The sequence below is a fragment of the Rousettus aegyptiacus genome, unplaced genomic scaffold (assembly GCF_014176215.1).
Source record: "Rousettus aegyptiacus isolate mRouAeg1 unplaced genomic scaffold, mRouAeg1.p scaffold_m13_p_1, whole genome shotgun sequence".
NCBI lineage: Eukaryota > Metazoa > Chordata > Mammalia > Chiroptera > Pteropodidae > Rousettus > Rousettus aegyptiacus.
The window spans coordinates 47,611,880-47,632,458 of NW_023416284.1; the positions used below are offsets into that span (position 1 = coordinate 47,611,880).

Below are 20,579 nucleotides of genomic sequence, written 5' to 3' on the forward strand. Positions count from 1 at the left end.
TTTTTTTTTTTTTTTAATCAGGAAATGTCTATAGTCCTTAGGAGAACTTTAGGAAACTCTGACCCAGATAATCTCTTAAGTTATTTCCAACTCTGAAAGCCTTCCCTAAGTATTTCCATGGCTAACTCATACAGAACACTTACCATGTGTCAGGTACTATTTATGTGCTCTACATATATTAACTATTTTAATCATCACAAAAACCCTATGATGAAGAGATTCTTAGTAGCGCCCCCATATTACAGATGAAAAAACTGAGGTGCAAAGATATTATAAATTTGTTCAAACTCAAACAGCTAGTGAGGGGTAGAACTGGGATTCAGGATAAAATTGGCAAGTTACTTGCTCTCATGAAGCTTTAATCTAGCAGGAGAAAAATACTTAGCAAACAAATAAAAATATGCTGTTTTTCAGTGGTGTTTAAAAAAATGAAACTGTAAAAATATATATTAAGTGAAAGCAAGAAGACTCTATTTAGGGTAGTAGAAATGGACTACTTTAGGAAGAAACATAGGAGCTGGAGGAGAAAAAGGTACCAGGTCTGAGATTTATGAGAACAAATAGGTGGGATATATAGCAATAATAATAGTAACAATTACAGAAATTTTACATATTTCTACAATTTTTACAAACTTAATGTGACTGTATGTTTGTAAACATTATTTAATACAAACAATATTATTAGAATTTGCTCCATTAGATAATTAGGTGAACTTATAAATGAAGCTAAGATATTTGGTTCAGCTTAATAGAGATCAAATTGTCAGTATTACTGACTGAGAACATGGTCCAAACTTGTGACCACGTCTTAATGTTTGTTTGCTGACCTATGGTGGTGATCATGTCTTCAAGGCTAGTTATTTGTAAGGGCAAGTCACACCAGTTTGGATCCCTGTGGAAACAGAAAGATAGGACCCACATGTGCTTACTGTAAAAAAGAAGGAGCAAAGGCAAATGAGTACATCTCTCCAGCAGGCTGGCTTGAATTGCATGAGGACGGGCCAGCCATGTGGGAACTCATCTAGCATAGAGAGGAGGTGAACAAATGGAGATAAGAAGTTCACCTTACTAATCAATAAAGTGAGGAGAAAAGGTCTGAAGTGTTTCTCTAGCATAGTGGATCTCAGCTCAAGGTGATTTTGTCTCCCCTCACCCCAACCTAGGGCACATTTAAAAATATCTGGAGACATTTCAGTTGTGAAAAAGTGCAGAGGATGCTGCTGATATCTGGTAGGTAGAGGTGCTGGTTGCTGCTAACCATCCTATAGTGCACAAGATAGCTGTACCCAGAAGTCCCCTTATCCAGCCATAAGGATAGGTCAATAGGGTTTCCTACAACAAACTCTAACAGGAATTTTTAGAGTTACTTTGGACCAAAATTTGTTACATCCTATGAGGATACATGTGAAAATTGTACTCTTTTATTATTTTCATTGTTTCTTTTCATATGTCTAAATATATATATATATATATATATATATATATATATATATGATTTATATAGCAAGGTTCTCCAAAGCCCAGCTGAAATGTCACCTCTTCTTAAAGTTTTCCCTAATTACTGAACTGTTAGGTATTCATTCTTTCGAGTGCCTATAGCAATCTATACATACTTTTATCCTAGCACTTATCACTGTTAAGTTGTTATTCATTTAAAGGTCATTCCCATTTAGAAAATGAATCTTTCTGAGTAGACACTGTGTAGGATGTGGTAAACATCCTACAAGGCTCAGAAAAGGCCCCTGTGTTAAAGAAGTAACCAGTCCAAATGTCAGTAGTTCTGAGGTTGAGAAACTCTGAGCCCCAGAAATCTTTGTAATTCCAGTGTTCACATAGTACCTGCCATAAAAAGCATAAACTCAATAAGCGAATGAAGGCTCAAAAAGAATATTACTAACATAAAATACCATGAGTTCCACTTTATTGTTCTGGCAAAGCTTTACTTACTTGTAATTAAAAACTTGTTACATATATTCATCTAAAAAGAGCATTTCAGGGGGACAGTTTGACAGAATGATTATAGTTTAGCAACTAACACATAAACAAGAGAAGCAATAGGCTGCTACACATTGGCTAGAATCTTGTGGGTAAAGACACTCTGAAAGGTATAAAATATAAGAAATAATATTGAATGACATCTTCACAAACAAAAGTACAAATGTACTTTTGAAGTCCAATATGACTTCTTATATTTAATATCTTTAAAATTACTACATTCTTAAAAACATAAGAATATAATGACAGAAAGAAGTTCAGTGATAGTAATTAAACAATGATGGACACTAGGATCATAAAAGCAAAAAGAGATAAAATTAAACTAGAAGAAAAGATATTTTAAGTAATAGAACTTAAGCTCCAGGAAATAGTTCACAAAACCTCATGGGAAATCCTTTTCGTTGTTATTGTAGAGCAAGCAAAAAGGAAAATGTCGCTCTTTCAAAAGAATGGAAAAGGAATGTTTGGAAGCTATGTTATAAATTTAAAATATAGTTTCTAGGTATGAATTTCTGAACCAAAGTTTTCAAAAGCAGTAACCTAAAACTACTGGAGGAAAAAACAAAGAGTAGTGACATCGAGGTTACCTATCTCCACCACTACCCCCCATCCAAGCAAAAGGAATCAAACTTCAACTACACTAATAGAAACATAAAAAATAATAGTTTCTTTCTATATTGTTTTGGCCAGCCCATATCTGGAGAATCGTGTTCAACTCTGAATGCCACTTGACCCTTAGAGATAAGAAATGTTTCAGGTTCTGTGATCCATATGATCTCTGTCTCAATTTTGCTGTTGCAGTACAAAACAACCATGGATAATGTTAACAAATGGGTATGCTTATGTTCTAATAAAGCTTAATTTACAATAACAAGAGGGCTCGATTTAGACCTGGCCCTGTTTTGGAAGAGAAAGACTGATAAATTTTAGTAGGTTTAAATTAAGATGATCAAGGTGTTTAGTGGTCTGAAAACCCTATCACACAAAATATATTTAAGAAGTCACTAATAGCCTAGAAAAAAGGTAAATTTTATAACTAATAAAATTTGCTTTAGGATACTCAGGAACAAGATATCACTCATGTATTCATTTAATATAATTAATTATGTCTTGGCCATCAATCACTAGAGCTAGGAAAAATTGCTAATCTCAGGTTTATATGATACCTTCCTTAGAGATCAGCGAGAACTGCCAGGTTCATAGAATCCAGAAAATTGTGGAAGGGCCTCCTGTCTTCAGCTCATTGTGGTTCTCACTAGAATATTTGTTGCCTAAGGCTACAAGGTCAAGTCAAATGCAGGTGGCCGTGTCATTCTTGTGGTCATTTCACACTCAGTTGTCATGCTTGGCTACGTGGTCCTTCTCCTTGACTCCCAAGGCCATTGTTTGCTTGTTGGGCATGTAGTCTAGGAACAAAGTTTGTAAGAATTCTTGATTCCTCAATATTCCCAGGTTCTGAGGAAAATCTAATTCTGTCCTCATGGCCCCCAGCCACTTTTCCCAGATGCACCTATTCAGTGGTACAGATTTGGCAAGAGGTAAGGCAGATTCTCTTTTGCAATGCTGGCTGGCAAGGTTTCACAACCTTTGGATGGCTGATGGTTCCACATAGGACCTTCTGAGCATCTCAAAATGTATTTTAAGATCTAATAGAGAAAGGCATATACATATGAAAAAACTAATAATTCAAGAAAGTAAGTGGTTAATATCAAATAAATCATGGAAAATAAAGCAAATGATATGTGTGTTTAAAAGGAGATATTATTTTCAGGTGGGGTAGACAAGAAATATCACATTTATTTTTCAGACCTTTATTTCTAGTCAAGACCTTTTACCTGAGCTCCAATCACAGACACCATATTTTCTCCTAATTAAAGTCTCTTACATTCACCTCAAAGTCACCATAATATTTTAAATAGAATTCATTATATACGGCCTATCTCCACCTTAGATTTACTCTATTCCAATAATCCCACACTGCTATTCAATCAAGAAACTACCCCTAATTTCTTCCTCTTTTTTACCTCCTACATCTCATCAGTCATCATCATTACCATGTAGTTTTCAGGACAGTTTTTTATTTGGCTTTTTGCTAGCACATCCTCTCCCCATTTCTCGCCCCATTCCCAACTGCCAGAGTGAGCTTTCCTAAAGTACAATCTGATCAATTTTGCTGTCTAAATCTTAAAGACTTCCATTACCTTCAAGCGAAAACTCAAAATGCTTGGCCTAACATGAATGATCTTATGATCTGGCCCTCCACCACATATTATTTCTTATTTCTTACTCTTTTTCTTATTTGTTATTATTTCTTACTATTATTACTAACCTTCAGTTCCTTTAATAGGCCATTATCTCTTTCAACCCACTCCTTCATTTCCTCCAAAAAAAGGCCATTTCTTTCGGTTCTGTAGACTCATCAACAGCTCCAAAATGATGTATCAGTAGGGCCTTCTGTTTTTTACTCCCACCTCCCAATACTAAACAAGTACCTCTCCCCTGTGTTCCCTAGAAACCTACACATATATTTCTCTCAAGATTATGAGCTATTTGATAATCGGAATAATGCCTTTCATCTTGATACCCTAAGACTTGAGAAATAATAGGAAATCAGTATATTTATGGTTTTGAAGACATACTATTGAGAGATGTATGGGTAAAGACATTTTGAATGAAAAAAGCTTTGAAAACTGATTTTCTGAAAATCACCACTAATCTCCATGTTGTTAAATCAAGTGACCGGTTCTCAAATCTAGCAGCAATTTGGTCACAATTTGTCATTTTCTCCACCTGGAGACACCTTCTTTACTTGGCTCCTAGGACTTCACACTCTTTTTTCTCTTATGTCCCTGTATCTCCTATGTTGCTTCTCAGTCTTCTTTGTTGACTCATTCTCATGTTCTCTTAGACCTATTTTCTTCACTTCTCCACTCATTACCTTGGTGATCTTGTACTCTCAAGAACTGATGCCATCTCTATGCTGAAATTATCTGTCTTGCTCAACTTACCTATCTTGCCTGGACTTCTTCCCTGAAATTTGGGCTTGTGTATATAAAACTTCTTATTTAACATCTCTAGTTGGCTTTGCAATTCATATTTCAAATTTAAGATTTCTTTTTTTCAACTTTGTTGAGGGATAACTGACAAATAAAACTGTAAGGTATTTAGTGTACATTGTGATTATTTGATTATTTGATATGTATATATTGTAAAAAGATTCTTCCAATCTAGTTATTAATACATCTATAACCTCACATATTTATTGTGAATATTGAAAACAAACCTCAGATCTATCCAAAACTCTGCTTCATTTTGTCATCCCCATCAGTCAACTGCAATTTCATCCTTCTATAGTTGCTCAGACCAAATATACTTTGTCACAATTGATTCTACTTTCTATTACTCCACAATGCCATTTCAACAACAAAACATTCAACTCTAATCTTAAATAAATCTAGGATCCAACCACTTTTCACCACCTCTACTGCCAACACCCTAGTCCAAACCACCATCATCTTTCATTTGGCTATTCCATTAACCTATTTGATGATCTCCCAGCTTCCAGTAATTGTCCTCCTAAGTCTGTTTAATAGCCTATTGTTAGGCAAAATGGTTTCAAGTGCTTGACATCCACTTCATTTTAGGCATATTGCTATCAGTGACCTCCAATTTCCCTCCACCCTGCCCCTCAGGGGTGGACCAGTATCACTTGAAAGGAATATTATTATATAGATAAGTTGGCCCATTGAGTTGTTCACTGCTTTGGAATATACAGCTCTTAACAAGCATTATGCCACTTGGCTACAAGCTACCTATGTTCCTGAGGCTATATATATCAAGCACCATCCTTTCAGGTGTGGAGATTTAAGGTCTTGCTACCCACCCAAGACTGCTTCTGTCCCTAAGCTCCTTTAAGAAACTTTGTTTAATTTTGGAGTTGTTAGCCTTTTTCTTTGGTCTCTCAGCCCCATCCTCCTTTGGAGGTCAATTTGAGTACACTTTGGGAAATTTTCCCAACACCTACAATCACAGATATCCTTTTAAAAATACATCACTTTCATCATACCTTTGATCGAAACCTTTTAGTTACCTTCCTATCTTACTCTGAATCAAAGCCAAAGTCTCTGTATTGAGCTATTAAGACCTCATATTATTTACCTCCTCATTGAAATCTCTTTACTCTCCTCCCTTACTCTGCCTCAATCATACTGCTGTCCTAGGGTGTCTTCAAGGAAGCAATATGTCCCTGCTCTAGAGTTTATGCACCAGCATGCCTCTTCATTTCTTTTAAGCCTCGGCTCAGATTTTATCTTCTCAGCAAGGCATTACATGATTCCCCCTATTAAAAATTATAATTCCCCATAAGAATTTTTCCTATCTACCTCCTCGATTTAAGTTTTCTTCATAGCACTTATAACCTTATAGTATATTATTTTATTTTACTTAATTAATCCCAACCCCACTGCAATGTAAAGTCCTTTGGGGCAGGAGTTTTTGTCTCTTTTATACAGTGCTGTACCCCAGACTCCAGAAAATTATCTGGTACATAATCTTTCAAACAGTACAAACATTTTTGCATTTCTGAGTGCTCGACAGTGTCTAAATTAGAGTAGGACTTCATTTCATATTCATAGAAGCCTTATAAAATAATTGTTATATTCAGTCTAAAGAAGGAGGAACTAAAATTTCTAAAGTTTGAGTTAATTATGCCTCCAGAATTTCTGTGTAGCCAGGACTTAAAGATAGCATTTGGATTAGTGGAGAAATAAAAAAATGTAACACTCAGAAAAACACTGTCTTTTTTTATGTTATATATTGTATTTGAGACTGGTTTGATAAATGCTGATGCATGTAGCACATACTAGGGTATCTCTAACTTTTGGCAGCAACTTTTCCCCAAGGTTTAGCAATTATTCAGAGCTATCACAGCATCTAAGCCAGTATGTTTAGGAGACAGTTAGTACAACAGTTTCTCTATAACAAGTTCATTTAAGGAAGTAGAAAATGACAAGATCGATGATTAAATTGTGTCTATATTGTAGAGTTTTAGAATGCTTTGCTAAGGATTGAGTTCGTCCATTGGTTCCCATCCCTGTGGTGACTCTTAAAAATATAGATGTTGGGGATCCACCTCCTACTGGTGTAGATGTTTAACAAATTTCCCAGGTTTTTATTAAGCAGCCAACAATGTACCCCAACAATAGACTGGTATTCGGAAACATGGTAAGCTACTAAATGTTTTCAAGTGGCAGTTTGCATATAATATTGTATTTTTGCAGTTTATTTGCTGAAAACTAACCGCATTTCTGTGTACTATACAACCAGGTAAATCTGACAGGGGGATGGGTGGAATGTCTTTTGGAGAAATGTGTCATGCACTGCCTCACAATAGTATTTTTCTCCATTTGTTATAGGTCAATGCACAAACTGGCCCAGTTGGAAAGACTTGACCTAGGCAATAATGAATTCAGTGAGCTGGTAAGCAAATGCATTTTCTAAACTTGATAAATGCACCCTAGGAGATCATTTCTTTTGCTCTGTCTTTGTAGCCCCAGGTATTAAATCAGCAAGTAGAGATTTGCATTTGCTAAATATAAAAATAAAATACAATATGAGAAGTGATTGTTTAACTATATAGTAAGCCACAGAGAACTGGATAATAGAATTCACTAAAAAAAAAAAGATAGGCGGATGCAAATTAAGTTCTGCACACCAGCTATGTGGAAGGCACACCATGTTCAATGTACTACAGATGTTATCTCATTTAATCCTGATGCAACATGTGGCCATGTTAACTTTGTGGAAACAAGCTCAAAGTGGTCACTGACTTACATAGCTTTTATATTGTTGAACATGAACTAATCCAAGACTTGATTAACTCAAAATCCATACCTGGCAGACTCCTGCCTTGAAGGCTTCTTAGTGGAGGGTGGAAGCCAATGGTCTTCTATTTCTAATTGTACTGAAAGTGTCTTTCAAGTAAACACATATTATGACCTCAGTTGATAAGAATTCTGACTGCTCCTTTCAGGCTTAAGTTTTCTTTAAAATTTGCCTAAAGACTAAAATCACAAATGCAAGTTAGAAATACTCCTTTACAAGCAGACACAGCTTTCTTTATTCAGGAGTCTTCCACCTGAACATCTTCAAATTTCAAAAATCCAATTCATCTAAAATGTATTTGAGCTATGTTTAAAATAAAACATGTAAGTAGCCACCTTTTCTCTCCTAGCTATGTTGCCAGTGATATGACTTTGTGTAAATTACTTAACCTCTCTAAGCCTCATTTTCCTTTTCTAGAAAATGGAGATTATATAATGATTCCTTCCTTATGGGCTTGAGTGAGAATTAAATAAGATAATGCATGTGTAGGGCCTGGAAAAAGTGATTCTCAGTGAATGCCAATGCCTAGGGGCGACAGGGTGTAATTTATACTGCATCTGGAATGTGCAAAGAAATTAACTTGTTCTACTTTGACCATAACTAATCTGGTTATTTTCCCAGCCTCTATTAGCTGTTTACTAAGGGTAAAACTGACTTTTTTAAGTCTGCAATTAAAAATTAAAAATCTGTTTTTAGAAGTTACATGGTGCCATTAAGTTGTATTCATCTTCTTTGCATAAAAATTCTGTTTCTCATGTATCCTCTCACCTTCCCTGAATGGAATTTGGGTATGTGCACAGGAGATACTGTCCCTTTGACCTGAGGAAGAGACTCGCCGGCCTAGTGAGACTTTTCAGAAGTGTGCTGGGCAGCACATGTTGGCCTCTGGGCTGATGTCTGCGGCTGATACTGCCTCCTGTGTCACACCTGCAGCTCTGAACCTGTAGTCAGTTCTTTGGGCTCTGGCAAAACTCCCTGGGAGCACCGTCATTTCCCTCATGCTGGCATTGCCACCACTGAATTCTTATTGGCTGCAGATACATGAGTCTCTGCCTTGTCTTCTCTTAAGCACCAGGCTTGGAGTCCATCCCTGGGTTCTGTTGTGAAGGTACCTCAGCAACCACAACCCCAGTAGGGGCCCCACCGCCAGTATACACAGTCTCTAAGATTACATGATATGCAAATTGAAAGAGGCCAAGTAAAAATAAATTTCAGAGCCTTGCTCTGCCTGCGACATTGCACTGTCAAAGTTTTCCTGCTTTGCATGCACTCAACTGTTATAAGGCTGCCTGCAAGGTGACCTCAAATGCATACTGAAACAAGAGGACCCAGTACATAGTCGAATGCACCTCCAGCATTTTTAAAGTAGATACGTATTAATACTGGGAGAGAGACTGGTAAGGGTGGTGAATAACAGATAGTAGCAAAACTAGTTGATACTGGTAGTTTTAAAATTAGTTGTTAAGAAGCTAGGACCTGCCCGAGCTTCCATGAAGAGATGTAGCTTGGCCCAGTACTTGAAAATCCGTGGACAGTGGATTCAGACAACTGAAGTTAACTTCATGGCCAGCTTGCTGGGTACCGTTGGGTCTGTGGCTCACTCTCTATCCTCAGCTTCCTCTTTAATAAAATAAGGGTACCAATCTCATCTATCTCATAAGCTTTTTGAAAGAATTTCATGCAAGAGAATCTATAATAAACATAATATATGTTTCAGTGAATTTCAATTCTGTCAGATATATTATTTTGCAAGCCTTTCATACAGTTTGTGAATCAAGATTTTACTATAAATATTTAAATTAACAAACATAAATAGAGTATATTTATTGTTTGAAAAGACTTACTAAGCAGAAACATTTTTTTTTCGTTTTTAAACTCTCAATATTTCATACTAGTCACAAAATAGTATCTTTTTAATTTTTTTTTTTTTACATTTGTCCTAGGACCCTTTATTTGATAACATTCAGTTTTTGGAAGTATTGAGGGGGGTGGTATAATTATGGAAATTCACATTTCTAGTGTTATTCACTTTTAATCGAATGTCTGGCTTTTATTAGTCATCTGAGTGGGCCTAGCTATTGTTTCTTTGACAGTATAACCTTTAATGAGAAAATAGGAGAATTTTCTCTGATAAGAGGCCTCTAAAAATAATGTCATATGGAGGAAAAGTGATTAAATTCTATTCTGTAGCTAGATATTGACACCTAGGAGACTACTGTCAGATGATTCATATTGTATAACATGGTAAAGAGACAGTTGTTGAGGGAAGATGATAATAATAATAATAAAACTTTAGAATGTGAAAGCCTGATAAAGAGAATAAAAGTTTACTTAAGAATCAAAGTAAATATCCCAAAAAAGGTATGAAGTTAAAATATTTACTTTGGAATGCCTTTGTATTCATGAAAAACTCTTAACGAAAGAATTACCTTATATTTCTAACAGCAGTAATCACTAAAAGATACTGATAAAAGTTATGAGAACATAATAGATTCTTAGGTTTTTTTTTTTTTTCATTGTTTCTTTCATGGCTTGTTTTTATCAATATAAAATTAACAAATGTGAATTTTAAAATAATTTAGGAAGTTAAACGGAGTATAAAAATGATAGTAAACGTCATCCACAGTCTCTTCCCTTTATAACACCTTTGTTAATTTTTTTTTTGGTATATTCTTCCCACCTTCACTACCCATTTTCTTTTTATGTGGCCAAATGAGTATTATTTGGAGTCAAGTCAGAGGTGGGACACTAAGGTTGATGTATGGAGTTGGATAACATCAATCCTCAAAAAGCTTCTATATACTCTTGGTAGAACAGTGTTCTGTCACAGAGTAATCAGGAACTTCCCAAAGTCAAAGGATGGTCAGAGCCCCTAATACAGATTCAGTGATTGTCAGGGGGCCCAGAAACCCTACGGTAGGTCTATATTTCAGATATATGTAGATATATCTGATAGTCCTATCTAATGACAGTCCCTATTAGTCCTGAACTGGTGGAGGAAAAAATGGAGCCCCCAGAAGCAAATTGCCATGAATAAGAACACTGGAAAATGGAGCAGATTGAGCAGCAGAGCCTGGGGGATAATGGGATCGATAAGTGGAGCCAGAAATAGTGCGAGGCCCTAGTTGACTCTTCCTAATCTAGCCCCAGCTTCCAGCTCCCCACCTTTCTTACTCCCTCTCTCCTCTCCTCTCTGCATTAGAAAGAGGAGGACTATGATAAAGGAAAGTGTTACTTAGAGCTCCACCAACTCTGCTAAGAAGCAAAATAAGTTTTCCTCAAGCCAGAAAAAGAAAACAGCTGATCCCAGAGGAAGCAAGTAGCAGACACAGTGTGGTCTGTGCGTGGTTTAGAGTTCAGCAGTTTAAAAGTTGGCAGCAGCCCGGGCAACAACCCACTGACAATGGAGTAACAATGGGCAGCAGGAGAGGAAGACAGGATTACAGGGGTCTCTCCTGTTATATGGTAGATTCCCTTGTCTCCACACCTCCTCAGCCCCACGAAGGCACTCTTAAAAGAAATAACTGGGGAGGAGGATCCCAAGAAAGGCCAGGTTTCTTGTTCTCCTGCTATTCAAGTAGAAAGAGGTCAGAGAAATGAGATTTTTAAATTTCATTATAACTGTGATGAATACATACTGGTTTTATATGTTTTTATAAACATATTCCTATTACCAACTAGGAATTATAGTATGTATTCTATTTGATATTAATGTATGATTATCAAATTCAAATAATTAGATTCTTTATAAGCATTGTTATAAGCTTTCTCTGAAGCTGAATTAGAAAAACTAATAGGCAAAAAACAATAGGCAAAAAAAAAAAAGGCAAAAAAATAAATAGTAAATTAAACTCAAATTTAAGAGAAAATAATAAAATCAAAGAGGCTTGAAAATTTTATTATATGAAATCTGATACATATAAAATGATTTAGCTAATGCATATTTAAGCTACAAAACATAATAAAATGTGTCCCTGTGAACCCACCATCATGTTCTTGTGAACTAGAATGTCACCAGTTCTGTACAGCTACCTGTATGCTCTTACCTAGTTCTGCCTTATTCTAAGAAGCAACTGCATTCCTGAATTTTGTTTGACATTCCTACATTTCTATGTGTCTCTAAACATTATATTATTTCACTTCACTTGTTCTCCAGGTTTCTAAAAATGTGATGATACTACAGCTTATTTATCCTTTCTTTTCTTCATGGACAATCATTTTTGTCATTTTTTTTGTTACATTGCTGCTATGACTATTCCTATAAGTGCACATGTGCAAGAGTTTATCTAAGGCACATATTTAGAAGTGGAATTTTCTGGTCAAACTGTCTATATATGCAACTTGAAAAATAATGCTTTTTTCCCCAAAATAGCTGCAGCGTGTAGGAGTTCCCATGCTTCACATCTTCACTTGCACTTGATATTGTCAGACTTATTTTTGCCAGTATAATGACTGTACAATGGCATCTCATTATGATTTTACTTTGCATATCCCTGATTTTGAATGACATTAACGATGTTTCCATATGTTTGTGGCGATTTGTGTTTCCTGTTCTGTGAAATGCCTGTTTGCCCATTTTTCTATTGGTTTCTTTTTCTTATAGATCTACAGAGATATTTTATGTGTTCTAGATATCAGTCTTCCTTGGTTACATGTACTACAGATTTCTCCCTCCAAGCCTCTGCAGTCTTTTTACTTTCTTCATGTTGTCTTTTGATGACAGGAACTTTTTAATTGAAATATAATAACATGAGTACTTTCTTTATGTCTAGCACATTTTGTATCTTGCTTAAGAAGTCCCTGCCTGCCTAAAGTCAAACGAATCTTTTCATGTGTTTTCTTCTAAAAGTGTGAAGGTTTTATTATTCATAATCAAGTTTATTTCCATCTGGGATTAATTATTTTACATTGCATGTATTATTTTTCTTAAAACATACTCAGTTTTCTAAGCAACATTTGTTAAGCAGTCCTTCCTTTTCACCTGAATATGAGTGTCAATTCTTAACAAAATATGATTTCCATATACTCATAGGTTACTTTCCTCATTGGTCAGTTTACTATCTGGCTACCAGAACTGCAATCTTAATTAATACAAACAAGTTTTTGAGATCTAATAGAAAAAGTCTCTCTAATTTAGGCACCTGGACATTTATTTTTTATATGAATTTTAGAATTAGTTTATAAAATTCTTCAAAAATAAAAAACATTATTGAAGTTTTATTAGAAACACATTGATTCTATAAATCAATTTTGATTGAATTGACAATGGAGAATTGATATTTTTATGATATTGAATCTTCTTAGGCATCAACATGACATATATCAATTTATTTGTCCATTTAGATAACTTTGAGCTAAGTTTTATAATTTTCTTCAAAAAAACTTTTAGTTTATTCCTTTGAACCTTATCTTTTTGTTTTAGTTGTAAATGTACTTTTTCAAAAGTTACAGTCTCCAACTCTTGTTTCAGGTGTACAGTAATCCATTTGATTATTGTTATATCCAACTACCTGCTAAATTCTATTAATAATATAAATAATTGTCTATAGATTCTTCAGAGATTTCCATGTAGCAAATCAAATAGTTTGTGAATAAATAGAAGCAAATGTGATTTTCTGATTTCCATTATTAATGGAAATGCATTTAATGTTTTGTTATTAAGGCTACTTTTTACTATTAGTTTGTATAGATATCCTTTCTTAGGTTCAGAACATATCTTTTTATTTCTAGATTACTAAGAGAATTTATCATGAGTAAATACCAAACGCTATAAAGCCCTTTTTCTGCCTTTATTGAGATGATAGCATTTTTTCTCTTTTAATCTGTTAGAGTTATGAATTACATAGAAACAATTTCTAATGTAAAACCACATTTGCATCTCTAAAATTAATCCAACATGATTATGATATGCAATGACCATGACCTTCCATGTAAACTGTATTCAGTTCAATCTTGTCTAGGAACTTTAAAATATCTACACTCATGTGTGAGATTTGTATATGTTATTCTTGTATCCTTTCTCTATCAGTGGGTTCATGCTTTTCATCAGTTTTAAAAAATTATTATTCCTTATCTCCTCAAATATAGCCTTTTATTTATATATTCTATTTTTTTGCTGGAATTTGGATTAAATATGAATATGAGAATGATATGACAAATGATTTTTAAAATTCTATTTTATTAATTATTTTGTAAGTTTTTTCTGAAAAAGTAATCAGATAAGGGGTAATTTTAAAATATTTATTTTGTGTCCTTAAAGAAAGTCTTCTGGCATCCCTACCTAAAATTATTCAGTAATCATTCTTCAGAATTTTAGGCATAATGATGAGATCATTTTTAAAAGTATTTTCAACTCTGAACTATTTAACACAGCAGTTACTGATAGAGATATTTCTAAATTATAGGCTATTCAAATTCTAGATTAACAAATAAAATATGCATTTTAATAAACAAATACCTGACAGCAACAAAAATATTTAAATATTAAAAAAAATATTTCATCTAATAAAAAATTAATTTCTTTGAAACATAATGCAAAAATTGATTGAATTTAAGAGTCCAGAGAATTCGTAAAAAAATGAGTAGTATCATTTTAACAGTCTAATTTTTGAAACAATATGTCAGTCTCGATAAAAACATTTCATAAATTCAGCTATCCGTGGACTAGAGGATATATATTCTATAAAATTTCTTTATAGAAAAGCTTAAAAATATTCTGCACTCTACAAATCACCACTTTAAATGCTCATAAAGGCTACAGGTCACAATAAGCAAGAATTTCTAATCTCAGTATTCAAACTGAATTTATTTAGGTTGACTCTTTTTATTTCATAGAGCTGAAGAAAAAGTTCAAATAGATAAATAAAGAATAAAGAAACTGAGAAGAAATGCCAATAGTTGTGCATAAGATTCATTTGTCCTATACACATACTATGAACCTATGAACGTGTTCCACAGAAATTTGACACAGTTGAGTACTTATGCTACTGTTTTAACTTGTAATTAAAGTTGATGGAACTTTAATTTAAAAATTTAATTTAAAAATTAAACTCATTCTACTAAAAGCACAGTTACCAATAGTTTCACTTCCCTAGTTTGCCCAAGGTGTGTTCATTTTTAATTATCTAGGATGCATATATTCCTGAGGCAGACACTTTATTTACGTATGGAGTAATTTCCTTTATAAGTAATTACAGCATAGGTTTACCATACTTACTAATAAAATTTTGTCAATTATTCTTCAAGTAAAACTTATAAAAAAGAACAGTAATAAAATGCAATTTGTCATCTTATAACTGGCCGCTCACATTTTAGAGAATATATTTGAAACATCTTAATTTTTAACTCCTCCATTTCTTGCATTTGTAAAACCACTGAGGATGTAGATTTTGGAGTATAGATATATATCACATATATTGCCAGAAGTTATCATTATATCAGGAAAAACTTGAGAAATGGAACTTATTTGTTAAATTATTAGAGGCACATCAATTTCTATGTCAGTCAAAGTCCAGTGAGGAGGTAGAAACCATATCAATTATTTAACAAAGAAAATGTTATATAAAGAATGGTTAAATTTGTATTAGAGAACTGAGAGGTCAAGAAGGGGACACTAAAGGATCACAGAAGTAATAACTCTAGGAAGTAGCTAACGCCACTAGTGTAGAGAACAAATGGAAGAAGGTAGTGTAAGAAATTAGGAAAAGCGAAAGCTGAGACAAACATCTGAAGAAAGGCACCAGCCAGCTAGTGCTAGTGTCTTCGAGGGGGCTTGACAAGGCTGGTTCTAGTTGTGTGGAAAAACTACAAACTATATATGACTGCTGTTGATGAGGTTTAGTGTCACTGCAGAGGAAAGAGCTGCTGTTAAGATGCTAAAATGACCAGGAAGTAAATAGAAGGAGCCATCCTCATTCTCTAGCCTCCCAGTCTCGCTCCAGCACACCCAATCGTCAGTGCTGGATGGAGATCCACCTGTCAAGAAAGGAAATGTTAATCTCAGAATTACAAAGTAGAACATAGAAAAGTGGGCCCTCAGCTTAAAGGCAAAAGCTTAAACATTTAAAATAAAATAAATAGTTATTTTTGCCTACTCAATTTCACCACCATTTTCTCCAGAAAGTTTTTCTTGTTCCTGACAGACTACCAGGTTCCCAACTGGCACTTGATAAATGTTTTTGAATAAATGAATGAATTATTTGATTTAAAAAGTAAACAGTTCAAACAATTTGCATCATCAGAATCCTAAAAATTGGAAATATTTAATTCAAACTAAACAGTGAGAGATTTAGAGGAAATACTTTAATTTGTCTGAAAAACAATCATTCTATAATTACCCATCATTTAAGGAATCAATTTCAATTCACTTTGAGACGTATTTCCAAGAGTTTCCTGTAAAAACTTTTAAGAACAAAATTTGCAACTGTATTTCCACTAACTCAAGAATTTGAAAGGAGTCCTTGATGAATCATTCAATTAAAATGGATTTTCTGACCAAAAATAATTGTGAATGCTTTTTCTCATAAGAGAATCAAATTGGGGTCTCCACTTTTATAAATGCAACATCTGTTGACTTAGGATTTTAATAAGCAATCTCCATTGTCCACATACAAATAAAGAAACTCATTTGATTGCTTTGAAATTTTCCCTTTCCTAGCAATAAAATAAGTCATCTTTGCCTTTGTTTCCAAAGGAAGCAGTTTTTCTCTCATTGCCATTTCTTATTACTTCAGTATTATGACTGGGCACTATGAATAAAATTAATTAGCTCTGTTTGCCTTTCTATAAATAGATTTTTTTCTAAGAATGGCATATATCTCAACGTAATCAAGTGCCCTGGTAATTTCATCAATAGTTTCTACCAGAGAAATTAAAAGAAAAAGAAATACTCCCTGATTGAATAAGGGTAAGCCACCTTAAATATGAGTACAAATTTAAAATCCAGACTCAAAAAAAAAAAAGTAAGAGTATTATTCAATCATAAAGTAAATCCAAGAGAATATTCTTGGTTTGTGAATAGGGATTGTGAATTACCCCAAAACTAACAACAATTGTACTTAAAGTAATCAAATTCAAACTTATATCTTCCTCACTTAAATGTTAAATTGATAATATCTAGATGTATTATCTGATATTGAATTAGCAGAAAAAAAGTTACTTGATTTTGGGTTTCACATCAAACCAAAACTAAAAGAATTAAAATGCTTAGAAATATAAAGAAAGGAAGACAGAGACAGCATATGTGTGTGCATATGTGTGTGTGTGCGTGTGTGTAGGGTAGAGGGAAGCTCCACTCAGAAGGTGACATTTCAGTAAACACCTAAAGAAGATGAGGGAAAAGACTGTGCAGATATCTGGGTGGAAGATGGTTCTAGACAGAGGGAACAGGAAGAATGAAAGCAGGCTTAACATGTGGACAGAAAGATTAGAATGGCTGGGGTAGGTTAAATGAGAATAGTTGGTAAGTTATTTGTGAGTGGGAGTAGGGTGGGAGGATTAGAGGAAGAATCCAATAAGACATTTTTAGGATTTTGGCTTTACTTCTGTGTAAAATGGAAGCCCTTTAGAAGGTTTTAAACAAATAGAATCCGTGGTCAGACTTACATCATTACATTACATTATAGTGCATTATATTGCATTAGGTTACATTATGTTACATTACATTACATTACCAGGATCATTTTGCTGTGCTGAGGAGAGATGAAAACTGGGGCAAGGTGGAGCTAAAGAGACCAGTTAGGACATTATTGCAATAATATAGACAAGAAATAGTGTTGTGGATTGGGATAGTAGCAGTGAGATAGTAAGAAGGAGTTTATTTCTGGATAAACCTTAAATATATAGCCAGAAGAAAGATATGAACTTGTAAATTCAAAAAATATACAAAATTAGAAATATCTAATTAAGTACAAAAATGAATGTTTCGTTAAGATGACAAAAGAAACTATGAATTTGAATTACAAATAAAAAGTAATAAAATATGATTTTAAAAAACTGATAAATGCCATAAACATTTTTAAATTCAGGAAGATAACATAATAATACACATCTATCATGCATGCTTTCTCCCTGCATTTGACTTCATGCTCTTTGACACAGTCTTTTCCCATGACACATATAATATCATGGAGAAAATGGAAAAATAATCCAATCTTTCCTCTACTATAGTTTTTATTACTGATAGTTCAGAAACATTTATTTCTGCTTTACAATTTTTTAACGATACCCTTGTAAAATTTTAGGATTGTTGTCAAACTTGGGAAAATCTCTGACTCAACATTTTCAGCCTTGATTCTCCTCTTCCACCAGGTCCCAATGTGTCTTTTGGCTCTGCACCATCATATCATGATGGTCAGGGAAATTGGCACTATGGGCGGTAGAAGTATTTCTGGAAGCCATTTCTAAACTAGATGGCTACCGACAAGTTAACTATAAGCAGACTTGATTGCAAACCACATAAATATATTCCACCAAACCTATATTAAAGGTATTCCCATGCAACATTCTTTTATCTAGTTCCCCAAAATGCCTATGGCCATTTCATCACCGCGTGGCATGAGGGAAATGACAACATAGGGAAAGTCAGGATAGAAATTAAAATGTCAACATTCTAGGTATAGGCATATACCTGTAATCTTTCCTTATTGCTGAACTGTAAGAAATGACCACAAATTTAGTGGCTTAAAACAGTACAAATTTATTATCCTATAGTTCTGGAAGTCAGAAATCCTAAAATTAAGGTACACCATGGTTTTGATTCTTCTAGAGGCTCCATGAGGAATCTATTCCTTGTCTTTTCCAGCTTCTGGAGACTGTCTACGTTTCTTGGCTAGTGGCCTCTTTCTCACATTGACTCAATCTCTGCACCTGTTATTAACCTTCCACTCTGACTCTACTTCCATCATCATACCTCTTCTTCTGTCTTCTCTGACCCTCCTGCCTCTGTATGGACCTTTGTCATGACATCCAGATCTTCCAGATAATACAAGATAATCTCTATCCCAAGATCCTTAGATTAATCACATCTGCAAATTCTCTTTTACCATATAAGGTAACATATTCACAGGTTCTAGGGATCAGGACATGGACATCTTTGGAAGTTCATTATTCAACCTATCATAATCTGACCTCTGCCCCCGAAGATTCATGTCTGGCCCACATGAAAATGCACTCACCCCAACCCAACTTCCCCAAAACTCTCACCTGTTACAACATCTTCCGAAGTACAAAAATCTCATGTAAATCTCATTAGGTTAAAAGTCACAAATTTCATCATCTAAAGCATTTAAATCAGTCATGAGTAACCTTTGAAACTAGAAAAGTTAATCTTCCAAAATATAATTGTGCAATAGGCATAAAATAATAGTTACAGACATTCCCAGACCCCCCTACCCCCCAAAAAAGCAGGTGAGTTGAGGTGGGGAGGGGAGGGGAGGGGAATGGAAGGACCAAAGGCATCTACACTCACAATCAATTTCAAAATCCATTCTGGCAAACTCCATTAGGTTCCAGGCCTGGCACTAACCTCTGTGTCTCAAGATTCATTGTTTCTCTCCTATGGCTCCACCCTCTGAGTCATCCTTCCTTTTTCAGAAAGAAAAGCAAGTTTTTGCAACCGAATACATTTATCAACCTGTTTCCTTCCTATAGAATTTTATGAGTCTGACCGTCTTCTTTCATTTTGTCCTCTCTCTGTCCCTTTCAGTTTATGCCATTTCTGTTGATGAAACAGTCTTAAGAACCTTGTGTTTCTCCCATGTACATCTTGAAGATTTCTCCATTGCACAAGAGGTTCCTCCACAGATCTTCCCTGGATAATTCCATATCTATTCTTGGCTTCTTCTAAGATGTCTAACAGCCTCCATGAAACACATACCTAATCTCTTCAGAGCCCTTTGCGTGAATAAATAAGTATCGGATATTTTAATGCTTACAAGGTGTTAGCCAAAAGTTGCCCAGACATACCCTTGACTTTCTTTCTAGAATACATTTTCCTGGTAACGAATCTTCTAATTTTAGCATCTTTTGCAATCTGAAAGGATGAGAATTTCCCAAATCAAGTCCTGGTTAGTTTTTGCTTAACAGTTCACTCAATTTATCTCTTTCCTCTTGCATTTTACTATAATCAACAAGTAGAAACCAGGCCACACCTTCACAACTTTGCTGAAAATCTCTTCTGTGTGGTTGTTCTATACATTAGTGAAAGCAGGATTTTAAAAATCCTTTATTATTTTTTTGTTTTTGCTTATTTCCCCTTTCAGTTCTCTCAATGTTTTCTTAATCCATTTGGATTCTCTGATATTGGGTGTATATATACTTATATCCTTAATTAATTGACAGTTGTAGTCTTGTATAATTTCCTCTTGACAATATTTAATTTAAAGACTCTTTTGTCTAATGTAGTATGGCTGCCTCTATTTTCTTTTGATTATCATTTTCATGTAGTATCTTTTCCCCTCCTTTCACCTCCAGCTATGCGTGTGATTAAATCTAAAGTGAGTTTCTTATAGACAGCATCTAGATTTTTTGTTTTTTGTGTTTTTCAGGTTTTTTTTTGTTTTTTGTTTATGTTTTTTGCCATATATATATATATATATATATATAGAGAGAGAGAGAGAGAGAGAGAGAGAGAGAGAGTATTATCTTTATATATATATAAAGATAATACTCTATGTCTTTATATATGTATATATATATATAAA

The 20,579-nt window shown here is 34.3% G+C and overlaps 1 protein-coding gene across 8 annotated transcripts in view; it reads left to right on the plus strand.

Moving 5' to 3' along the window:
• The window catches only part of LRRC7 (leucine rich repeat containing 7), a 440,527-nt gene that overhangs the window by 276,660 nt on the left and 143,288 nt on the right, over positions 1-20,579 (plus strand). For all 8 annotated transcript variants that reach the window (XR_004955289.1, XM_016148942.2, XM_016148946.2 and 5 more), the window contains one exon: positions 7,410-7,473. Coding sequence is in view for 7 of the 8 variants with exons in the window: in XM_016148942.2 (XP_016004428.1) it covers positions 7,410-7,473 (64 nt within the window). In the remaining variant the exon portion in view is untranslated. The remainder of the gene's footprint in view (positions 1-7,409; positions 7,474-20,579) is intronic.